This window comes from Panthera leo, chromosome B4 (genome assembly GCF_018350215.1).
Source record: "Panthera leo isolate Ple1 chromosome B4, P.leo_Ple1_pat1.1, whole genome shotgun sequence".
In the NCBI taxonomy this organism is placed as follows: domain Eukaryota; kingdom Metazoa; phylum Chordata; class Mammalia; order Carnivora; family Felidae; genus Panthera; species Panthera leo.
In genome coordinates, this window is record NC_056685.1 from 118,743,532 (window position 1) to 118,768,945 (window position 25,414).

The 25,414-nt window shown below is 38.2% G+C and overlaps 1 protein-coding gene across 6 annotated transcripts in view; it reads left to right on the forward strand.

Moving 5' to 3' along the window:
• The first annotated feature begins 365 nt into the window (after window positions 1-365).
• The window catches only part of TMPO (thymopoietin), a 30,712-nt gene continuing 5,663 nt past the window's right edge, over window positions 366-25,414 (forward strand). For 3 of the 6 annotated variants that reach the window (XM_042947449.1, XM_042947451.1, XM_042947452.1), the window contains exons 1-4: window positions 382-914; window positions 9,605-9,731; window positions 13,403-13,561; window positions 19,046-19,143. In XM_042947449.1, the coding sequence (XP_042803383.1) occupies window positions 636-914; window positions 9,605-9,731; window positions 13,403-13,561; window positions 19,046-19,143 (663 nt within the window). In that variant the 5' untranslated portion in view covers window positions 382-635. Of the gene's footprint in view, window positions 915-9,604; window positions 9,732-13,402; window positions 13,562-14,406; window positions 16,438-19,045; window positions 19,144-25,414 lie in introns of those variants that run through there. The other 3 variants (XM_042947448.1, XM_042947454.1, XM_042947453.1) reach the window with 3 other exon arrangements.

Sequence of the window (25,414 nt, forward strand, 5' to 3'; positions counted from 1 at the left end):
TTGAGAAAGGCCCAGCCCCTGGTCCTCGCAGCTGGCGTGAAACTCGGCCCCTTCGAAGACGAGCGACCCTGGAGAGGAAAGGTTCTTCTCAAGCAGGGCGGGGGAAGGAAACCGCACACAGAAGAGTACTACTTGTCCCTTATCAGCGTCTTAGGGGAAGGGTGGAGAAAAGGGAAACAGAAACGGGCCAAGCCTCCAAGGCTCCCGCCCGAGCGGCTTTTAAACTGCGTTTCTACCACCTCTCGCACCGTGCCGTGGCTAATGGAACCCGCGCGAGGGCTCCCACCAATCACCGCTCGGCTTCCTCCCACCGCGGGCCAATGGCGGCGCGCGTTCTTGGGGCGTGGGCGAAACAAGCTGCTCTCTCCTCGCTTGTGTAGTGTGTGGGCTGGGGTTAGTGGGGGCTCTTATCTTAGCCGCACTTGGTCCGCACTTGGGCTCGGTGGGCTTTTGTGTCCGGCTTTTGCTTTGCTTTGTGTGTGGGAGTTTTTGCTTTGCTCTGCGGCGCTCCTCCCGGGCGGGAGCCGTGAGGCTCAGAGGCGACAGCGCGGTCCCCCCCGCCCCCGGGCAAGGAGCGAGCGCGCCGGCGTGAGCGGCGGGTGTGAAGGCTGCGGGGAAAGGGATTCGTCGCGGAGATGCCGGAGTTCCTGGAGGACCCCTCGGTCCTGACGAAAGAGAAGTTGAAGAGTGAGTTGGTCGCCAACAATGTGACGCTCCCGGTCGGGGAGCAGCGCAAAGACGTATACGTGCAGCTCTACCTGCAGCACCTCACGGCGCGCAACCGGCCGCCGCTCGCCGCGGGCGCCAACAGCAAAGGGCCTCCGGACTTCTCCAGCGACGAGGAGCGCGAGCCCACCCCAGTCCTCGGCTCCGGAGCCGCGGTCGCAGGCCGCAGCCGGGCCGCCGTCGGCAGGGTAAGGACGCCGGGCCGGGGCCACAAAGGCGGGCGATTGGCGGTTGTCGCCCTCCTCCCCCCACCTCCGCCGCCCGCGCGCGCTCGCCGCCCTCCCTCCTTGGCGCCCCCTCGGGCCTCCTCGGCGGCGGGGCTGCCCCCGCGCCCAACCCGGAGGCTGGCCTTTGGGTCTGCGGACGCAGGGTTCGGCTCCTTTGCCTCCTTCGCCGCGGGCTTGCAGGCTCTGGAAGGGGAGGTCGCTGGAGGGGAGAGTCGCGAAGTTGGGGTCGCGGGGCTCGCGGGTGTGTGTCTGGAAGGTGTGAAGTTGGCGTTTGCTCTTCTGTGACGGGGGTGATTGGTGCGCGTGGGTACCTCGGTGTTCCTTGACCGCCAAGAGTGGTATTTCGACGGCGACTTCTGTGCCGGATTCGAAAGCCCTTGAGGGTCAGCCTGAAACTGCTGTAGGTTACGTTCGAACGTTTTCCCGCTTTATTAACTGAAATGACTGGTAACCGAGGCCCAGAGCGCTCCCTGGAGGGCAATTTGTGACATATTCATTTCTAACCAAAATTTGAAATAATGAAATTCCCGCCTTTTTATGGTTTTGCATATGGAGGGCTTTTTGAACGGTTTTTGTTTTTCTTGTTTGTTACTGTTTGTCCAGCAACAGGCCGTCTTTTGGCGGGGCAGTGTTACTCTAAATTGAAATGAACACTTAACATCTTTAAGCAGTTATAAACACTCAGATGTTTGGAAATTCTAGTTTGTAAGGGCTTGGATTTTGTATTTTTTCCCTTTTTGGTAAATTTTGCATGAGAAAAGGAGAGATTTCAGAACCCGGAGATACTTATTTCTTGGCATTCTGATATGTCAGTAACTGCAATTTGGAATATCTAAATCTAGGTAAATCTCAGATTGGTTCTGGCAGACTCATGTTTTGTTTCAGAATTGCTTTTCTGTGAGTTTTTATATGCTGCTTTGTGTGAACTGCCTACTTCTCACATTTCAAATCATGATGAGAGTGTAGTTGAAACTAGTGATTGGATGTAACTTTGTAAGACATTGTGGAGTTGAGAGTTGTTGAGTTTTGATAACTTAAAAGTACTGCTTCTTTCGAAGTTGTGTTGTTTTTAGTAACTTTAGTTTTTAAAACTCTGATGTGTTTTTCTGGACTGCCCAGGTGGGAATGAGAAAGATGTAATAGATGTAGGTTTAACTGAAAATCTTAGCCTGGGCTCTAGAGAAATTGAAAATCTTATGTCTTAAGTCAGTGCCTGGCACGTAGTAGTGTCAAATATTTATTCATTAAATAAAAGACCAACTGCATCTTACTGCTTCAGATGTCTGTTTTTGTGGATTTGAAGAAAGCCAACTTACTTCTCCATAATAAAGAGAAATTTACTTTCAAAGTAAAGCATATCCATTGTCTTGTTTTTCTCCAACCCCTCTGGAAAAGATATTCAAATGACTTTAGTCAAGATTTTGTTGGAAGTGCAATCTTTTCCATTTAAATCAGCACACTTAAAAAAGTCTTCTGTATTAAAAAAAAAAAAAAAAAGTCTTCTGTAGAACTCTATAGTGTCTCTGTGCAAACGTATTCTTGAGCCATGGAAGTACTTGGTTGTGTTTACGATAGGATTATTCATTTTTTTTTTAATGTTTATTTTAGAGAGAGAAAAAGAGAGCGGGGTAGGGAGAGAGAGGCTCCAAGCGGGCTCTGTGCTGACAACAGAGAGCCCGATGTGGGGCTGAACCCACAAACTGAGATCCTGACCCGATCCGAAGTTGGACGCCCAACTGACTGAGCCACCCAGGCACCCCTGTTCTTATTTTTAGGATTCATTTTAAACAGAAAACATCATCTTGGTTTTGATGTTTAGAGAATATTTCCCAACTAATATAATACCACGTTAAAAAATACCATCATCTTGGTTTTGATGTTTAGAGAATATTTCCCAACTAATATAATACCACGTTAAAAAAACACCAGTTTTTTAAAAAAGCATGTCCTGCCTGGGTGGCTCAGTCATGATCTCATGGTTCCTGGGTTCAAGCCCCACATTGGGATCTGTGCTGACAGCTCAGAGCCTGGAGCCTGCTTCAGATTCTGTCTCTCCCTCTCTCTCTCTGCCCCTCCCTGCTTGCACTGTGCCTCTTTCTCTCTCCAAAATAAATAATCCTTAAAAAAAATTTTTTTTAGAGTATGTCCCAATCTACCCTGTTTTCTTGGGGGTGTAAAAATTTCAGTTATCCAACACTTTTGAGTTCCTACCAAGTGCTCTAACAACCAGAGATTGATTTCTGCAGACCCTGCCAACCATAACCATATAATTATTTAAATTTGTTGGGGTTTTTTTTTTTTTGGTATGTTAATTGATCATGTCATGTTTGTTATTTACACATTTTATCTTAACAAATTTCTCATGTTACCAGAGTTGATCAGCACCATGCAAATAAATTCTGGGTGAAAGGAATTAACATTTTAATAGAATCTACAATGTCCAGTGGCATGCTAAGCCCTTTATATTTCATTTAATGTTTTAGTCTGTATAGAGGAAAACTATTTCATAGGCATAGAAGCCATAGTCTTCTCTGCCTTGGGTATTTGAAGCTCAAATACCCAAGCCTTGGCCAGGCTTAATGGCATGAACAAATTGAAAAAGTTAATAGTGATTATTTGGTCAGTAGCATCATTTTCTGCTTTAAAGCACATTAAGTAAAAGTGACTTATAATTTAACTTAGGAATCTGATAGACTTTACCAGGCATAGGAAAAATATCTTGAGTTGAGAGGGAAAGAATCTTAGGGTATCTATAATAATAGATGAAATTATTCTCCATGGCACATTCCTCTTATATGTACAATATTTTATATCATGGCAATTTTAGCCTTATATGTAATAACAATATAGTTACATTTTTTAAAGAGTATTTATAACTTAGGAGAAAGTCAAATTATGTTGGAGAGTTGTAGATTAGGCAGATTTTTTAAGTGCTAAATTTTTTTTTAGTTTATTTAGTTTTTGAGAGAGAGAATGGGAGAAGCAGAAAGAGGATCCCAAGCCCACTCCTTAGTCAGTGCAGAGCCTGGTGCGAGGCTCGAACCCATGAACTGCAAGATCAGAACCTGAGCTGAAACCAAGAGTTGGATGCTTAACCGATTGAGCCACCCAGGTGCCCCTAAGTGGTAAATTTTTAACTTTTTTTTTTTTTTTTTTTAAAGTAGGCTCCCGCCCCATGTGGGGCTTGAACTCATGACCCTGAGATTGAGTCATGTGCTCCACTGGCTGAGCCAGCCAGGTGGCCCAGCTTTTAACATTTTAAAAATAAATCAAACATTACTGTGGATTTGACCAAAGACGTAGCAGTTGCCTTCCATTTAAACATGGGTTTATGAGGAGTTGGGTTTTTTTTTTTTTTTTTTTTTTTAATGTTCATTTCTTTTAAGAGACAGAATGCTAGTGGGGGAGAGAGGCAGAGGGAGAGAGAATTCCAGGCAGGCTCCATGCCCAGAGTGGAGCCCTACATGGTTCTCCATCCCACGACTGTGAGAGCACACACAAGTGGGGGAAGAACAGCGAGAGGCAGAGAGAGAGAATCCCAAACAGGTTCTGCAGTGTCAGCACAGAACTCAACACAGGGCTCAAACTCACCGAACTGAGAGATCATGACCTGAGCCAAAATCAAGAGTCAGATGCCTGACTGACTGAGCCACCCAGGGGCCCCAGAATATTTTTAATTAAAGGAGAACCCCTTTCCATTTCAGCCATAGCCATGGTTTCTTAGATTCATTTGGTGTGATATGACAAAAATATTAGCATATTCAAAATTTGGTTTTTGGTTTTAGTTTTCTTTTAAACTTTTTATTTTATGCATCTTGATGACACCAGCATTTTTAGGTGTTAAAATTACCTGGATTGCAGACAGAAAAATAAACATTCAAAAAGTTGGCAATCTGCCTTTTTGTTCTAAGGTGCAAAGCAGTTGTAGCTATTTAGAATCTAATGGAGCATAGCATTCTTGAATGGTCTGATCAAGTGGATCATGAATTCTTAAGAAATATTTAAAGACATGGAGGACAACAGTAAAAAGTATGTTAATTAAATCATAAATTGACTACCATAGTCTACAATAAGGTGTTAAGTGTGGACTTCTGAATCAGAGTTATATAGTACATTAAATTTCCAGCTCTGACACTTATTCAGAGGACCTTCTTGAACGATGAACATTGCCTATCAGATCAATTTTCACCTGGAAAATAGGAATAATCTAGTAACTACTAGTAGCTACTTAATTGAGGATTACAAGAGATAATTTGTTAAGGTGTCTAGTGCTCAGCAGTTGATCCCTATTAAAACATGTGATTTCTGAAATTTTTTGTGTTTACTTAGCGCCAGAGCAATACAATGTTACCATAATATTTTTTTTTCAGAATTGGATGAGGTAACTTTGTGAAAGTGATGTATGCATACTTTGTTCAAATGTTACTATATTGCTAGAGTTAGCTGTGCATCTTTGAATTTCAGTTTCCTCTCTTGTAAAATGGGGGTGTTAGTATCTATTTCATAGGATCTTTAGGATTCTATAATACATGTAAGGAAGGTACTCAGAACACAATTTGGTACATACTAAGTGCTCAGTAGAATCTATTTTATAAAAATAATTATTGTTATACTAATCTTGCTACTAATGGTAGAAATTTAAAAATAGGAGTAGCTGGGGGCTCCGGGCTGGGTCAGTCAGTAGGGCATGCAACTCTTATTAATCTCAGGGTCATGTGTTCAAGCCCTTCGTTGCTCATAGAGCCTACTGAAAACTTAAAAAAATGAAAATAATAGTAGCTCATAGGTGATATCAAAGAACTGTTGGATTTTAAAGTTGAAAAAGACATTAGAGATCATCTGGTAGTTGGGAAGAAACTGGAGAACAGTGCCTGGCACATACTAGGTACCTAGTATTTTTAACTGAATGAAACTAAGAGTATGTGATTTTACTTAAAGGAATAAAATTCTCATAGTCTCATGGTTTGTGAGTTCGAGCCCCGCATCTGGCTCTGTGCTGACAGCTCAGAGCCTGGAGCCTGCTTTGGATTCTGTGTCTCCCTCTCTCTCTGCCCTCCCCTGCTTGCACTGTGTCTCTCAAAAATGAATAAATGTTTAAAAAAATTTTTTTTTTCTAAATGGCATTACATTTCTGGAACTTTTCTCCCTACAAATTAAAAATAAAAATCAGGTAGCCTGTTATGAACTCCTGCTTTGCTTGACTTAGCATAAGCTGGTTTGTTGGCCTCAAGATTTCTTTGTACAGCTGTAATCTTTCATTATGTTTTAAGAAAATATTAAGAGTTGGTTTTCTGCTTGATTTGATAAGCCCTTGTTATTTTAAAAAATTTTTTAATGTTTATTTATTTTTGAGAGAGAGCACAAGCAGGGGAGAGACAGAGAGGGAGACACAGAATGCAAAGCAGGCTGTAGGCTCTGAGCTGTCAGCGCAGAGCCCAACACGGGGCCCGAACCCATAAATTGTGAGATCATGACCTGAGCCCAAGTTGGACACTTAACTGAGCCACCCAGGTGCCCAACCGACTGAGCCACCCAAGCACCCCAAGTCTTTGTTATTTCTTAATAAGAAATGGGTTTTTAAGAATGACCTATTTTTCCCTTCCCAGATGACACTCATTAATTCATTCAAGAAAACAGCTATCAACTACCTACTCCTTTGTCAGTCCTTTTTAAATTTTAGATGCTTGGGATACATTATGAATATGACAGTGCCTCTTCTTTCTGCTACCCTCTTAAATGCTGCATCCAGAACACCTGAGATACACATTAAAATACAGATTCTCAGGCCCAAGATTAGATCTCAGAATGGGGTTAATTAAGACTTTTTAAAATAGGGGTAACTTCCAGAAGTTTTGAGGTTTTGATAACAAGCCAGATTTAGGGACTATTGCTCAAGGAGTTTTTCTGGAGAAGATAAAGTATGTTTACAAATAGGTGGAACTGGGGCGCCTGGGTGCCTCAGTCGGTTGAGCATCCGACTTCACCTCAGGTCACGATCTCGTGGTGTGAGTTCGAGTCGGGCTCTGGGCTGATGGCTCAGAGCCTGGAGCCTGCTTCTGATTCTGTGTCTCCCTCTCTCTCTGCCCCTCCCCCGTTCATGCTCTGTCTCTCTTTGTCTCAAAAATAAATAAACGTTAAAAAAAAAAAATTAAAAAAAAAAAAAACAAATAGGTGGAACTGGTGAGTGCCAAAGAAAGAGATTTCTTGAAAACCTCAGGCTTCTGTAAGAATTAAAATTTTTGAATGTTTTGTTGATAGTAGAATTTGAACATTCTTAGAGTGGGAGGTGATTTTCTTTTATTTAAAAGTATGTTATACAAGGAAGTTTTTCTTCCCAACCTGTCCACACTTTTTTGGAAAATTCAAGTAGGTCACTAACACAAGATTTGGTCTATTTGATTTTTAAAAAGTGTTTAAAGAATGCAAGGCTATGATGTATAAACTCTTAGATTCTTGGCAACTTTTGATATCAATGTGTAAGTTGCTTAAAGATTTGAGCCTGATCCTAAACTAGCACAATATGTGTATTAAAGCTTTCTGAAAGTACCATCAGTTTCACAGCAATTTTTTAGTTAAAAGATTTCTCTTGAATCGATATCATTATTCTTATTAGCAGTTATCTTTAAAAAATAATTTCTCATAATCTTGCTTTATATAAAATATTTCAAATTTTAATTTTGCTAAAAAATTACTTTTTGGAAATCCTATAACTTTATTTTTTTATTTATTTTTAAATATAATTTATTGTGAAGTTAGGTAACACACAGTGTGCACTTGACTTCGGGAGTAGATTCCCATGATTCATCACTTACTACAACACCCAGTGCTCCTCCCAACAAGTGCCCTCCTCAATACCCATCACCCATTTTCCTGTCTCCCCTGCCTCTCCTCCATCAACCCTGTTCTCTGTATTTAACAGTCTTCTTATGGTTTGCCTCCCTCTCTGTTTGAAATTATTTTTTCCCTTTCCCTTCCCTCATGGTCTTCTGTTAAGTTTCTCAAATTCCACATATGATTGAAAATATGGGATACTTTTTCTCTGACTGACTTATTTCACTTAACATAATATCCTAGTTCCATCCATGTTGTTACAAATGGCAAGATTTCATTCAGAAATTCTTTTATTTTTTAATGTTTGTTTATTTTTGAGATAGAGTGCCAGAGCACAAGCGGGGAGGGGTAGAGAGAGGGGGAGAGGAGATCCAAAGCAGTCTCCGTCTTGACAGCGGAGAGCCTGATGTGGGGCTCAAACTCAAAAACCATGAGATCAAGACCTGAGCCAAAGTCTGCCACTCAACCAACTGAGCCACCCAGGCACCCCAAAAATAGAAATTCTAATACATGGCCAAATCATGCCTGATTTTTCTTTCTCCCCCTCAGCATCATTGAAAGTAAGCAGTCCATACAACTATGGTTTTCACCATTTTGCATAAAATATTTCTAGAATGCAGTATTTATTTTTAGTTTTTTAATGTTTGTTTTTGAGAGAGAGAGAGACAGAGCACAAGCAGGGGAGGGACAAAGAGAGGGAGACACAGAACCCAAAGCAGGCTCAGGCTCTGGGCTGTTAGCACAGAGCCCGGTGTGGGGCTCAAACTCATGGACCGTGAGATCACAACCTGAGCTGAAGTCAGACACTTAACTGACAAAGCCACCAAGGCACCCCTAGAATGCATTATTTTTTCTTTTAATTAATCTCTATACCCACCGTGGGGCTCGAACTCACAACCCCGTGAACAAGAGTCACATACTCTGCCTGAGTCAGGCAGCTGAAAGACACAGTATTGACTCATTTGCCCAAAATAGAAATTTGGGCCTAAACTGACTTTGATACTTGTAGCCATTATTCAAACAGCTATTTCTTGTTCAATTCTCTGAGGCTTTCTGGGGTTACTGAGGCATTTTGTAGGGCTATTTGCCATAACCCTAGAAGACACCCACACTTCTGCTTTCTTCTCTTGTTTAACCTTGGAAGGTTTATATTTTTCCAGCAAATACTGCCATTGCTTAAGTTATGCTGAAAACTTCCTTTGAAATTTCTCTCAAAGCTTGTTCCATGTTCTCTGAACTTTTCTAAGTGAAACAGTCATATAGAACTAAATGTGCTGACAGAGCTGTACCAAGAGGTGATAGTCAAAAAGTTTGACTTCCTTCGTGGTCAGACACCGGCTACTAAAGTACTGAATATTCACCTGGGTTTCATAGATTCTGATATGCTTGTTTAAATTAAAGGAAATCATTTTTAAATATAACTAAGAAATATCTTTATGGTAAAGTCGTAAGCTCTTATAGAATAATTTAAATTTTTAAGGATTATTTAAGTGGTCAGTAGTAGTAAATTGTATCTCTGATTATCTGGGTGAAAGTCTTTAAACCCTTGCTGTTTACTTTTGAATTTTTGATGACGCCACCTCCTCTTTAGATAGGTAAGCCAAAACTGTTTTTAATAGTAATGTTTAAAAATTTGAGTTGTTACAATTAAACTTAAAAAATATCTTCAAATAATGAGTTGCTCTTAATAAAATTGCTAAGGCCTAATAAAGCTATAAATTGGAGGGTGAATTTGCATGTTTATATTGTATACAGTGTGACTTATAAAATAGGTGAACACTTTAATTCATGTGGAAATGATAACCGGACTTTGTTTACAGAAAGCCACAAAGAAAACTGATAAACCCAGACTAGAAGATAAAGATGATCTAGATGTAACAGAGCTCACTAATGAAGATCTTTTGGATCAGCTTGTGAAATATGGAGTGAATCCTGGTCCTATTGTGGGTAAGTTGGTAAGATTTCAAGTTATCTTTTCTGTAAGTGCCCCAAATTGTTTTCCTGTCTTGTCTAGCAGTTAGAGTTTGGGTTCTAAGGACCAGTGTGTCATTAATCATTTATATGACCAGGACACAATTTCTTTAACTATAAATAAGGAAAATAAAATGGGAGAAATGAACTTAGATAATCTCCAAGATTACCTCTGTTGTTGAAATTATTTCATATTGTGCTCATGTCACAGCTACCTGGTGAGACATAGGAGTCTTACATGACAATTGAGGAAAATTTGAAGTGACACAGCTGGCCACATTCATCCAAGTTAATAAATTAGTGACAGATTTGTTAATAGAACTCAAGTTAGGGATGCCTGGGTGGTTTAGTTTGGTTAGGCATCCGACTTCAGCTTAGGTCACAGTCTCACCACCGTTCATGAGTTCCAGCCCCACATCGGGCTCTGTGCTGACAGCTCGGAGCCTGGAGCCTGCTTCGGATTCTGTGTCTCCCTCTCTTTGCCTCTCCCCAGTTCCCCAGTTCCCACCGTCTCTCTCTCTCTCAAAAATAAATAAACATTAAAAAAAAAAAAAAAAAAGGAACTCCATCAATTCTTAGCATAGTATCCATTTTCAGTTATCATTAAAATTAACATTTTTAGGGGCGCCTGGGTGGCTCAGTCAGTTAAACGTCCAACTTCAGCTCAGGTTATGAACTCGCTGTCGGTGAGTTTGGGCCCCACGTCGGGCTCTGTGCTGATAGCTCAGAGTCTGGAGCCTGTTTCAAATTCTGTGTCTCCCGCTCTCTCTGCCCTTCCCCCTCTCTCTCTGCCCTTCCCCCCTCACAGTCTGTCTCTGAAAAATGAATAAACCTTAAAAAAAATTTTTTTTTAAATAACATTTTTAAAGTCTTGTTTTGACTGGAATTCAAGAATGATCCCTTAAAGAACAAACTAAAAGAAAACTTGGAACTTAATATAATATACTGGATTTCCATCATTTGGTTACTGTCAGTGATTTTGCAAGGCTGGTTTTGCTTTAATTCTGGAGGGTCTTGACAGTAACCTCAAGATGAGAAAGGTCTATTTTGGTCTTCTAAGTTATGTAAAATTTTGAACACTGGAAATTTGAATTTTTTTTTAATTTAATTTTTTTTGGAGCAAGCGAGAGAGAGAGCATGTGTATAAGCAGGGGAGGGGCAGAAGGAGAGAGAGGAAAGAATCCCAAGCAGGCTCCATGCTGATAGTGTAGAGCCCAACACAGGCCTCTATCACACAAACCCATGAGATCATGACCTGAGCTGAAATCAAGAGTCTGAGCCACCCAGGTGCCTCTAGATTTGTTTTTTTTTTTGTTGTATAGGTAAAGTTGCAAACAAAAATTTAGAATGTTTTTCTTTTGTTTTAAACATAGTACTTCCACATAGCTGGTAATAAGCCTGTGAATATAACTACTAACAGATATTTGATATTTAATTTTTTCATTTAAAATTCCAAAAGGGAGATGCTGCAAATATGTGTATTGTGTATCAATGTACGTATTATATATATTGGTATACCAGCTGTTCATTGTTTCCCAGCTTTATTGAGGTATACTTGACAAAAGTTGTATTATATGGTGTGTGCGTTTAACTTGATGTTTTTGTAGACGTATATATTGTGAAATAATCAACATGATCAAGCCAATTAACGTCCATCACCTCACTGTTTTATTTTGTGTCTGAATGTGTAGTGAGAGCACTTAAGGTCTACATTTTTCACAAGTTTCAGGTGTATTCTTAACTATAGCCCATTCTGTACATTAGATTTGCAGAACTTAGTCATCTTGCAGAAATTTTGTACCCTTTGACAACATCTTTCCACTTTCCCCTCCCTAGCTGTTCATCTTACAGCTACTTATGTAACATTTTGAGATCTGTGTTGTTTCTTAAAAAAAAGTGTATTATCATTGTAATCATCTTTTTTTTTTTTTTAAGTTTATTTCTTTGTTTTGAGGGAGAGAGCACGAGTGTGCGCACATTCGTGGGGGAGGGGCAGAGTGGGAGAGAGGGAATTCCAAGCAGGTTCCACAATACCAGTGAGGAGCCCGATGCAGGGCTCAGTCCCATGAACCATGAGATCATGACCTGAGCTGAAACAGAGCCAGAGGCTCAACCAACTGAGCTACTCAGGCACCCCATCATTTTGTTCATCTTCTGGAAACCACAGAGGGGTGCCTGGGTGGCTCAGTCAGTTAAGTGTCCAGCTTTGGCTCGGGTCATGATCTCATAGTCCGTGGGTTCGAGCCTTGTGTCGGACTCTGCTGACAGCTCAGATTTTAGAGCCTTCTTCGGATTCTGTGTTGCCTTCTCTCTCTGTCCCTCCCCCACTCACGCTCTTTCTCTCTCTCAAAAATAAATAAACATTAAAAAAGAAAAAGAAACCAGAGGGACATACAGTTAGTGTAAAATAGAAAATAAAAGCTGTTTTTGGCTTTAAATTGTCATTCATGTTGAAATGTGTTAAAAATGTGTTCGTAATCAATTTTACTTTGCTGCCTAATTGGTATACAATTTCTATTTTGTGGCACACATTTTCTATAAAAGGTCATTTGATCACAAAGTACTTATATCTAAATGTGATTTAACACCTTAAATTTACACAATGTTATATGAAAATATATTCGACTAAAAAACTGTAGATGACTTTTCTTTACCCATAACTGAATGGCTCTTTATAGGCATATTAATCTCTGAGATTTGTGGGATTTTTATCATAGTATTGAGAGGAATGCAGTCTGTTTATAAAAATGATTTTTTTCTATAAGGCAAGTGCTATTTACATAGTACTGAAAAATGTACAAAGTCTAAAGCTTTTCAATCAAAAATAGTCAGTCATACATGGCTCTTTAGTAGGTGATCTATAATAAGATTATACCAGGGATGCCTGGTGGCTCAGTCAGTTAAGTGTCTGACTCTTTATTTTGGCTCAGGTCATGATCTTACTGTTTGTGAGTTTGACAGGCTCTACCATGACAGTGTGGAGTCTGTTGGGGATTCTCTCTCCCCTCCCTCCCCCCCCCCCCCTCCCCCCCTCCCTCCCTCTCTCTCCCCCCCTCCCTCCCTCTCTCTCCCCCCCTCCCTCCCTCCCTCTCTCCCCCCTCCCTCTCTCCCCCCTCCCTCTCTCCCTCCCTCTCTCTCTCTCTCCCCCCCCCGCCCCCACACATGTGTGCTTACTCTCAAACTTAAAAAAAAAAAAGATTTATATCAATCTGTGTATTCCATGCTACTAAAAGAAACATAATCATGTATGTATTAAAATCTCGGCAAAACACCTATTTTAGAAAATAATCCTTTATATGGTATTTTTAATCACTTAAGTTTAGAAAAGTAAAGTGTTGGGGTGCCTGGGTGGCTCAGTCGGTTGAGCGTCCAACTTCAGCTTGGGTCGTGATTTCACGGTCCCTGGGTTTGAGCCCCACGTCAGGCTCTGCTGGTAGCTCAGAGCCTGAAGCCTGCTTTGGATTTTGGGTCTCCCTCCCTCTCTACCCCTCCCCCACTCACTCTATCTCTGTCTCTCAAAAGTGAATAAACGTTAAAAAAAAAAAAAAAGTTAAGCATGAATACAACATTTTAATGTTGGTAAATACGATGAGCAGGATCTTAAATAAGAAAATACAGATATTAAAGCAAGTTCTGCCTTCATATAGGAACAACCAGAAAGCTATATGAGAAAAAACTGTTGAAACTGAGGGAACAGGGAACAGAGTCAAGATCGTCAACTCCTCTGCCAACGATTTCTTCATCAGCAGAAAATATGAGACAGAATGGAAGTAATGACTCTGACAGATACAGTGACAATGAAGAAGGTAACATTTTAAATGATATTAATCGAATATATGTAATTTTTTTCAGACTCCTAAGATACAGTAACCATGAAGAAGATAAAATTATTTTTTTGCTTATTTCATTTTTCTAAGAATAAAGTATTAAAAATAACGGTGAAGTTTTCCCACTTACCCTTTCCAAGTATTATCAACACAGAAGCAACCGCTATCATTAATTTGGTGTTTATCTTTCCAACCCATTTTTAAATACTTTTTCATATGCATCTAATAACATGATACTATTTTGAACTTTTAAAAATGTATATAAATATAATGCTAAATCTTATTACTTGCTTTTCTCCATTCTGTTATACTGTTGAGATCTCATCTTACTAATTTATTACTTATATGTCCATTTTATTTCTTGCAATTAATATATAGTGGTAGTATTTACAATACAATCTCTGTTTTCTATTGGTAGGCATTTAAATTTATAGTTTTTGCTAGATAATGTGATCTCAGGGCAACTATGAAAAGCAAACATTTTGACATGTTATTAGTAGACTATTTTAAGAAAATTTGACCATAGTAAGTATTTTTTTTAACTAGTACATGAAACAATGACCTTTCTATAATAAGAACAACTTGATATTTATAAAGTTTTAATTCATATGACTTGTTCGTCAATTTCATGATTATTTAATTTGACCCAAATTGCTTATATCTCCATAAGCATTGCCTGCCAGGGCACAGAGTGTCAGATTGGTTGTTCAGAATATGAAATATAGTTTTTTCCTTCAACAGCACTATGTTAGCAAAGAGGCAAAAAAATAAATCAGCTTAAACACAAGTAATGCTTAAACTTCCTGCCTCTTTTGCCTCTACAGGAAAGAAGAAAGAACACAAGAAAGTGAAGTCCACTAGGGATTTTGTTCCTTTTTCTGAACTTCCAACTGCTCCCTCTGGTGGATTTTTTCAGGGTATTTCTTTTCCTGAAATCTCCACCCGTCCTCCTTTGGGCAGGACTGAACTACAGGCAGCTAAGAAAGTTCATACTTCTAAGGGAGACCCACCTAGGGAACCTCTTATTGCCACAACCTTGCCTGGCAGGGAACAGTTGCAGAAGTTAGCCTCTGGAGGGAATTTGTTTACTTCCTCCAAGTCTAGCCATGATAGATGTTTAGAGAAAAGTTCTTCGGCATCATTTCAGCATGAACTCGCTGCCATGTTGGTCTCTGCTGCAGCTTCTCCTTCACTGATTAAAGAAACCACCACTACTTGCTATAAAGATATAGTAGAAAATATTTACCGTGGAGAGAAAAGTGGAATTCAACCATTGTGTACTGAGAGGTCCCATGTTTCAGATCAGTCAGTTCTCTCCAGTGAAAGGAAAGCACTAGAAGAGTCTGGGAGCTCACAAGTAATTTCTCCACCACTTGCTCAGGCAATCAGAGATTATGTCAATTCTCTGTTGGCCCAGGGTGGGGTAGGGAGTTTGCCTGGGACTTCAAACTCTACACCCCCACTGGATGTAGAAAACAGATGGAAGAGAATTGATCGATCTGATTTTCAAGAAACCGAATCTCTGTCTCCTCCACGAAAATTCCCTAGACTCAGTGAAAAGTCAGTAGAGGAAAAGGATTCAGGTTCCTTTGTGGCATTTCAAAATACACCTGGATCTGAAGTTATGTCTTCTTTTGCCAAAACTGTTGTCTCTCACTCACTCACTACTTTAGGCATAGAAATGTCTAAGCAGTCACAACATGAGAAAATAGATGCCCCAGAACTATCTTTTCCCTTCCATGAATCTATTTTAAAAGTAATTGAAGAGGAGTGGCAGCAAATTGACAGGCAACTGCCTTCATTGGCATGCAAGTATCCAATTTCCTCCAGAGAGGCAGCACAGATATTATCAGTTCCAAAAGTAGATGATGAAATACTGGGGCTTATTTCTGAAGCGGCTCCACCCGTAGGTATTCAGGCAGCTTCTACTGAGTCTTGTGATAAACAGTTGGACTTAGTACTTTGTAGAACGTATGAAGCTGCAGCATCAGCATTGCAGATTGCAACCCATACTGCCTTTGTAGTTCGGGCTCTGCAGGCAGACATCAGTCAGGCTGCACAAATCCTTAGTTCAGATCCTAGTCATATGCAGCAGGCACTTGGGATTCTGAGCAAAACATATGATGCAGCCTCATTTCTTTGTGAAGCTGCATTTGATGAAGTAAAGATGGCTGCCCATAGCATGGGATCTGCCACTTTAGGTCGCCGATATCTCTGGCTGAAGGACTGTAAAATTAATCCAGCTTCTAAGAATAAGCTGGCTGTTACTCCTTTTAAAGGTGGAACATTATTTGGAGGAGAAGTATACAAAGTAATTAAAAAGCGTGGAAATAAACACTAATAAAGTTAAGAATAAAGACACCTTATTTGATCTTTAATATGGGGAACATAGCAGCTTTTCTAAGAAGTTCAAGTACTTTTAATTGCTTTTTGCCAGGATTTTCTTTAAAGATCTTTTTGGTCTCCAGATTGGGCTGTTTTCAAAGTCAAACTTCTGCCTATCAAATTACAGTATAAAATTGCCTACAGAATACTGCCTTTTTTATTTTTTAAGTTGCTGTGATAGAAAATGCCCGATATAAACAATTTAAAGAATCTTTGCCTCGTATAGTTCACTCTCTCCTGTTTTACTTAAGATTTTACAATTCTCCAAAACTAAGGAAATTCCACTAAATAGAATATAAGTGGAGTCTTCACAGATTATTAAATATTACTAAATATCTTTTCACTTTCTGGAACTTGTCCACATTTTTTTTTTATTTCTCACTTTTGTTTTTTTTACTTCTGTATTCCTTCATAATATTCTAGATCAGTGCAATTCAAAGTGCCAGTCTGCAGACAGTCACTGATCTACAGACAAGATAAGTATGCACCAGAATTTGGATCTAGAGACGCTTTTTAGATCAATGACAGGGTTTATTTTTGTGGCAAAATTTAATTGATGAAACTGTGCCAATTTACATTCCAGTGCAAGTGTCTCATTTCTATGAAGGACTGGTAGTAAACAGTTCATGGACCATGCTTTGCAAAATACTGCTATAAACAGGGTGACTGGGTGGCTCAGTTGGTTAAGTGTCCAACTTTGGCTCAGGTCGTGATTTCACAGTTTGTGAGTTCAAGCCCTGCATCAGGGTCTGTGCTAACAGCACAGACCCTGGGGGCCCGCTCAGATTCTGTGTCTCCCTCTCTCTGCCCTTCCCCCATTCATGCTTTGTTACTCTCTCCTTCAAAACTAAACATTTTTTAAAAATACTGCTCTAAACAATAAAATTCTAAAAGAGTACATTCTCACTATCACTGTAGTTTGTCAGATGAACTAGACACTGGAAAAGTAGGGCGCTTTTTTTTTTTAAATAACACTTTCAAGTTATGTTGTGGTTCATGGATGATTAGACTTAATCTAAATTTTGAAAGCAAATTTGTTACTAGTTTTTAAAAAATTTTATAAGAAATCATATACTTTGTTTGTATAAAGCAGTATATTCTGTTTTCATTTTTATGATTGTAAGATGAGTCTAACTGTAGAGGCATTTGATAATCAAATTTCTTTGTATTCTTACTGAAAATAGTAGTATTAAGTATCAGCAAAGTATAGTCCCTTTGGTACTCCTAGCCATTACTATATTCTTATTATACGTGTCCATCTTTGCAGCTTCTTGGGAGTAATTTTGTTTGTTATTTGTCTTCTGGAATGTACATGTATACATGTACCTACTAAGTGCAATGTGATTTTTTTTTAATGTATTACTGTAGAATGCTTCTGCAAATTCAATAAAGTTGTAATTTGAACAGTATTGTGTGGTCTCCAGAAACATGTTGTATGTGTGTTTTATTCTCAGAGTTGCAACAAGTTAGGTATTTGTGGATGAACATCCCTTTTCCATTTCTTCATTGAAACTCTCTTGAGATTCCAGTGGTATAGTTGAAAATATTCTAAGTATTGTTTTGTGGTTTTTCTTCTGTTAAACACTATGTTTTTATTGGCTGCTAGAATTTAAATTTGTGAGAAGAATTACTCTGTGACCAGATACCTTCATTGTTTTATCCATTTCTGCTCAACTACTACTGGGTTCGTTACTTTGTGATTTCTAATTTTTAGATTCTGAGTTAATAAAATATAAGGTTTATAATGCTAAGGATTATCCTAAACATAAATATATTAATAAGTCCATTTAATAGAAGTTTGGGGTTGGGGGGTAGTGTTGGTACCTTAATCCTAAGTAAAGATTGAACTATTTGAGCTAAGATGGTAAAAATCACTGTTTATTTTTGGGGAGACTTGCAAGTAGACTGTGGACTGATTAGTACCAGACTAGATAATTAGCAAAAACATACCTATCCTGACTACTTTTTAGCACCAGTGCATTGGGTTCATGCAAAACTAAGCTTTTTGTTTAAGAATTGACTCCCATTTCTGTTTCTGGTAGGAAAATAATCTAACTTAAATTTTTGGTAATAGAAGTTTTAGTAGTAACAGTGACATTGATTTTGCTATACTTTGATAAATGGCCACAAAATGTGGAAGTTAACTAAAATTTTTACAAGTCTTTAAAAGTCTAGCTCTTCTGAGGCACCTGGCTGGCTCAGTTGGAAGAGCATGCGACTCTTGGGGTCATGAGTTCAAGCCCCATGTTGGGTGTAGACATTATTTAAATAAATAAAACTTAAAAAATCTAGCTCTTCAAATGGTGACAAAAAACGAAGGCTAGGTGAATGGAACATTGAAGACTATAAAAGATATATTTGAGTTGTTGGCATCGTGGTGATATGCTAACTAATATATATGCACTAGCTTCTCTTCAAAGAAATGTTTTTTATTATGGAGAGAAGGAGGAGAAATGACCTGTGAGTTTTATTTTATGTAAGTGGGATTCTTCTAACCTCAGTTGTACCCAGGTTTTTTATAATCACATCAAATCAGAAGGGAGGACTTTTAAACTGCCCTAAAGTATTAATGTCACCACATCTATTTATTATTATTAGAGGCTTGATACCATGCAGGTATTTTCAGCCTTAAAATTCCCTATAGCTTTTGTTCTTCCATATTTCAAATTTTAATAGCTAACCTTTATTCATATAGTAGTTATGCACCGTATGGACAAAAGAATGGTAACAACTGTGTTTTAATGTCCTTTTCCCACATCCAAGCTGTTTTGAGTGAAAAGCCTCCATGGGCAGTTTGAATTCACTTTATGTTTTAGGCTACTAGATCCAGAAAAAGGAGAGGAGAATAAATCGTAAGGAGTGGGGGAGATAAACAAATATGAATAAAATATGAATGGGGAAGTAAACTTTTTAAAGACAGAAATTACAGTTGAACAGTTGTAGTCTATTGAGGTAATAACCAGTAGGTAAACTTGTTTTACATAAGAATGTCTAAAACGAAGGTTCCAGAGTAGTGAGGATGACATTGTAGTTTATTGTGTAGTTCCGAGAGTAATGTTTCTCCGATGTTATTTCCAGACTCTAAAATAGAGCTCAAGCTTGAGAAGAGAGAACCACTAAAGGGCAGAGCAAAGACTCCAGTAACACTCAAGCAAAGAAGAGTTGAACACAATCAGGTATCTTTAGTTTTCTGATCGCTGTGTTCAGGTATAAATAATCTGACAGCACTAATTTGCTTATGTCCTCGCCTTTGGTTAATAGTTGACACCCAAATTCCAGCCCTCAATGAGGTGTTCATTCCATTGTTCATTAAATGGCCTTAGAAATCTAAACTTCATGTTTTTTGTCAGTAGTGTAGCCTGTACTTAACTGCAAGAGCCAAGTGTTTAATAAATGTCTCATTTGTGTTTGATTCTGTGCTAAGTGTGATTCAAAGCCAGTCATACTTTCAAGGGAAATATTTTAAAAGGTTGGAAATGCCTAAGCATTTTTTTTTTTTAAAAGGAAAGGATGGATTTTATATTGTATCTTTGTCTAGATTTCTAATTTTGCTTCTACTTTTGCTGGTCTTCTGTGGCTTTTCCCTCAACTCTGAAGCTAATCTGTTCCTAAAACCATACTTTTCTTTCCTTATTTGAGGTGAAAATTCTTTTTCATTTGTAGGTGAGGCAGGGTACAGTTTTTCAAAAGGAAAATGTAGGAAACTAAAGAGAGAACTAATAAGCACAGGTATAGCTGAACTAACAGAGAACAAATTATTGACTCTAATCTTGCATTGATTTGGCTGACCTTTACAAGATAGCTATCCGTAGAGTCATTTTCCTTATCCTTAATTTGTCTAGCTGGAAGATTTGTCTAGTTGGTTATTTAACTTTTCCATCTTCTCTTTGGCATTTTAAAGTCACACATCCTCAGAGGAAGTTCTTGATTGCTTAAGCTAGGTCTGTCTTGGTTTGATGTACTTGATAAGTTGAATTTCAGAACTATTTGTTAGAAATAAGCTTGGGGATTGCAGAGAATGTATAGAGCACTCAATGAAAGATTTTGTTTAATACAAAACCAGTACTGCAATAAACATATTATTGCCCTTTTATTTAGCAGCAGGGACGTGCTGAAGAATAAGGAAATAACACGAAAAGAGAAATTAGGAAGAATCTGGTAACGGACAATGAAATAGACCAGCATGGAGAATTTTGGTTCTCAGTGTAAAGGCAGGATGGTATAGTGCCATCAAGAATGCTTGACTGGTCAGATAATAGGTAAAAGGCAGGTTGGAGGATGGTATTAAGTATGGTTTAATTGAGTTGGAGAATCTAAACTGAGGGACAGGATAAATACAGAGTAAATTTAGGAGATGATAGTGGCCTTCTACAAAATTCAAAACATCAAGAAAATTGGAGGGAAGTGTTTAAGGACCCTGTACTCAGAGAGTGTCACTTGTTTTAAGCATTTTACCAGTTTTGTTCATCTTCCCGTGTACCCTCTAGCTTTTTAAATTCCTTTTGGTTTTATATTTTGCTTTTACTGTAATATATTAAAGTGAATCTCTAACATAATTTCATACAATAAAATGTCAGTACTTTCAGTATGTATCTCGAAAAGATAGCTGTTTCATATATACATATGTAACACTGATACTATCACACCTAATAAAGTCATTAATTTTTTCATATCTGTTCAAATTTCTCCAGTTTCAGAAATACCTCTTTTATGATTAAATTACTCAAATCAGGATCCAAGTAAGCTACACATACCATTTGGTGATTTTTGTTTTGTTTTGATCTCACAAGCCTGTAGCTATCTCCACTCCCCTCTATTAATTTGGTGAAGAAACCAAGTCAGTTCTCCAGAATTTCCCATATTCTGGGTTTGGCAGATTGCTTCTTCAGTTGTCTTTTAATTTCCTGCTCCGTAACCCTATATGTCCTGTAGACTGGAAGTTAGACCTGTGGTAGAGCTGTGTACTAGGCTTTCTGTGATGATGGAAATGTTTTTTATATCTCTTGTCCGTTGGGGTCGCCATTGGCCACATGTGGCTATTGAATACTTGGAATGTGGCTTGTGCAGTTGAGAAACTAAAATTTTAATTTCATTTAACTGAAATTTAAATAGCCACATGTGGCTGGTGGTTACCATATTGCACAGCATCAAACTAGAGGATTGGATAGATTCAGGTTCAGTTTCTTTGACCAGAATACTTCATAAATGGTGTGGCTGTCATACTGCGTCATTTCAGAAGGAAAACAGTGCTAAATTAGTAATAGGTTCAGATGTTGAAAGCATGACCCATCCATTTTAAAGTTCCACATCACCCTTTCATTTAATGGTTATGATAGCCATTTATGATTATTGCCTAGAACCACTATGTTGTTTGAGGTTATAAGGTAGTGATTTTTCTTATTCTCTTATTCCTTTACATCTATAAACTGGAATTCTTTTATAAAGAACTTTTATGGGGCTCCTGGGTGGCTCAGTCGGTTAAGCATCTTGACTCTTGGTTTCAGCTCAGGTCATGATCTAGCCTCTTTGTGGGTTCGAGTGTGGGGGGCCGGGCCCCGGTGCCAGGCTGAGACCGGGTCGAGCAATGGCTCCCTGTTGACTCAGCCTGGCACCGGGGCCCGGCCCCCCACATTCGAGCCCCGTGTTGGGCTCTGTACTGGTAGTGCAGAGCCTGCTTGGGATTCTCTCTCTCCCTCTTTCTCTGCCCCTCCCCCACTCAAGCTGTCTCTCAAAATAAATAAACTTAAAAAACAAAAACAAAAAAAACTTCTTTCATGACCTGCATAGTTACCTTGAAATAAAATTCACACAAGAGAGCCAGCATACTTTGCCAACTTTCAAATTAAAGTGTCCTAGTCACTTTGAGAGGTGATCAATAAAATATTTCTTAACTAGCCTTAACTGCCTTTTACCAAATCAGACATTTTTTCCAAAGAACCCTAATCTTTTTCATTGAAAACATTTGGAAGCTACCTACAGTGGATGCTAGGTTGTGCATTCTGCTGGGTTGTCATTGCTTTCAGCCCTTTTTACTAGGAAGAGCTAGGAGTACTTATTTTTTAGGAAAAGATAAATCATGAATTCATCAAGTTTGTGAATGCTATCTAACTTATGGATGTTCTATCTATCTCTTTTATGCTGAGTATCTTGGTTCTTAAAACGTGAGTTACTTAGTTTCACTATACAGATGTTTCTAAATAATACAGTACTCTTGATAAGAAGGCAGGTAAAACGCAGTTTGGGTTTTTGGGGGGTTTTTTTTGTTTTTTTTGTTTGTTTGTTTGTTTTTGGCAGTTTTTCCTGTCGTTAGGGCGTAACATCAAAATATTGTGCTTAAAGTCACGAGTGAATTTTTTTTCTTTCATACAGATTTTTAAATGTATATGGTTTTATTTAGGCATAAATAAGAGAGTCAGAAATCTGGACTTTATCTTTGTTCCTTTTATTTATAAGTAGCTATTTCTGTTAACTTTTGGTTAATATTTTCTTTTTGAAAATATTAAGGGAGCGCCTGGGTGGCTAAGTAGGGTAAGCTTCCAACTCTTGATCTCAGCTCAGGTCTTGATTTCAGGGTCGTGAGTTCAAGCCCTGCATAGGGCTCCATGCTAGGCATGAAGCCTACTGTATAGATGTATATTTATTTTTGCTCCTCTTCTTACATAAAAGGCAGTGAATTTTGCACATTTCTACCTGTTAATCTAAACACATATCCTGGGGATCACTCCATATCAGAATACAATATAGCCATCGTCCTCATTGCTCTGTACCACTGCATTTTATAGATGTACTGGGATTTATTCAGCCACTTTACTTTTGGTGGATATTTGGATTATTTTCAGTTATGCTGTTTCGATAATACAAAGATGAACTGATGAACAGCCTTACACATATCATTTCATATTTTAGCCAATTTATCTTGGGGAAATCTAGAAGTAAAGTTACTGGGTAATTTTGCTCGATGTTATCAAATCTCCCGCATAAAACATTTCACACTCCCACCAGCATTGTATGAGAGTACCTTTCTCTAATGGAGGAATAGGATTCTGTGTTTTTTTAAAAATTAATATGAGTAACCATATTACTCCTATTTCACCTAAATTAATAGTTATTCAGAGTAAGGTGGCTTTTAATTAATACTATTTCTTTTTAGAACTTCGTTTTGTGTAAATTTTTGCTTAGAGCTTGTATTTTTACTGACAGATCTATAGCCTTTTTTATTATAGTCCAGCTCCTGCATTCTTTTGTGCCTCAACTGCCTATTGTCTTCCAAATAACTTTTTGCCTGATAGCATATTGAAAGGCAATGTAAGGTTTTTGTTTCTGTCTCCTGTTTTTCTCCTGATAAATTCAGGAGTTGCTGGAGAACATCTTGCTGAAAGTAGATGAAAGTTGCAGTTAGTATTTTGGCAACAGTATACAGCAATCACGTTAACTACTAATTTTACATAGGAATGTTTTTCATTCTTTTCAGTCAGTAATTGTCACTTGTTTATAGTGGATTCTGATAGAAAAAAATCTTCAGAATATTTTTTCTGGTGTGTGAAGAGTTCTCCATTAGTTTTCTGTGAAGATGATTAATTCTGAATTAGATGATGATAGTCAAAGAACTAATAAAATTAGTTGATAGTCCTCAACCAAAGAATTTAATAAACCTGGACAAAAGGAAGTATATATGATTTATAGTGAGAAGTGTCTTTCCCACCCCTTTCCAGCTATTCCCACCCCTTTCCAGCTATTCCCACCCCTTTCCAGCTATTCCCACAGGCAACCAAGGTGTTTCTTGTGTTTCTTTCCACAGAAGAATATAAAGAATATTTAAATGGAACTTGACCTTTAGTTCAAGGACAACTAATAGAAATGTAAACATGTAATTTATTTTTATTAACCATAATAGTTTCAGTAGATGTTGGTAACATTTTTGATAAATTATTTCAGTTCAAAATATAACAAATGGAAAATCCTGGAATTTGGGAGACAACCAATTTTAAGGAAAGGGGATATTTTTCCACATGCCACCTTCATGGCTGTAGATAAAATATCTGGTCTTTATATTTTATCAGTTTTATTAGCCCTTTCAAGAAATGTAATTTTTAATTCTTTGGGGAGTTTTAAAATAGTTAATATACACTGATAATACCAGATACACTCTCAAACCATAATATTTTTAAAATACTGGTTCTAATTTTATTGGCATTGAGCAATTGACTATTAAAGAGGAAGCATTATTGAAAGTAGTTTTAAGAAAATACTTTGAGATAGCATCATAAGTCAGTTATAGTATCTTAAACCGGGTGTCCTCAACCCTGGCTGCACATTAGAATCCCCTCAGGAGCTGTAAAAATTAACTATGCCCAAGCCCCTTCTAGAAGAGATTCTGACTTAACTAGACTAAGGTGGGGTTGGGGGCATTTGATATCTCTTAGAAGCTCCCCACTTGATACTATGCTGCCAGGATTGAGAACCTCAGATTAAAACTATTGTTCCCTTCTATTCAAATAATCAGGAATTTAACTGTTAATAAACATTTATCATATTTGTGTGTAATTTGTTTACGCATTTGTCTTTTGATCAATCTTAAGTTTGCATTCAGCACATATTTTCTGATAGCAGGAAAAGGAACCCAGAGTTTCTAATTATGAGTCAAAGAGAAACTCTTTAATACTAATCCCAAATATAGATAAATAAAAAATTAGGAGACTATGTTTGTACCTTGTGGGGTTTAGGTAGTAATGTTTCCAGCTAAATAAGCATGCTTACTGGATGAGTGCTCTTGTCTCAGGATGAGAGTAAAATACATCTGTCTTTAAAATTAATAGGCACTGAGTTGGATATAAAAACCTCAGTTATCTAGATAAAATATTAGCTTGAAAGCAGAAGTGACAATACAAGCACACTTTAGTATAATACTAACCATTGATAGATGTTCTCTGGTTAATTTAAAAGAATCATCTGGTAATTGTGGCTTCAAAGTTGAGTAAGTTGCTACTTGGAATGCAGAATCTCAGGTCCTGCCCCAGAGCTGCTGAATCAATAATCTGTATTTTAACAAAAGCTCCAGGTGATGGATATGCACATTAGTTTGAGAAGTACTAGTTTAGTGGTTTTCAAACTATTATGTAAGAACTACTAAATTATTTTTTAAATGAGGAAAAATCAATTGGCTTTTCAGGGAGAAAGGAATCTGGGACTGGAAGGTACCAGTGGTCCATCACTACTGCTATCTCTATAGTGAGAAGTGTAGGTTTGGCACTTGACATTATAGGCTTGTGTGTTTGTGAAAGAGGTAACTTAACACCAGTTCTCCTTGCTCAATTTTAGTATCTGTTTCTAAGAAAAGTTTGACACCTGGGAACTTTTACGTTCAGATAGTTGTGTGTGGATTATAATTTAAACTGAACCTTTAAATAATCCTACTTGAAAAGGACAATGTTTAATTTATGCTAACAA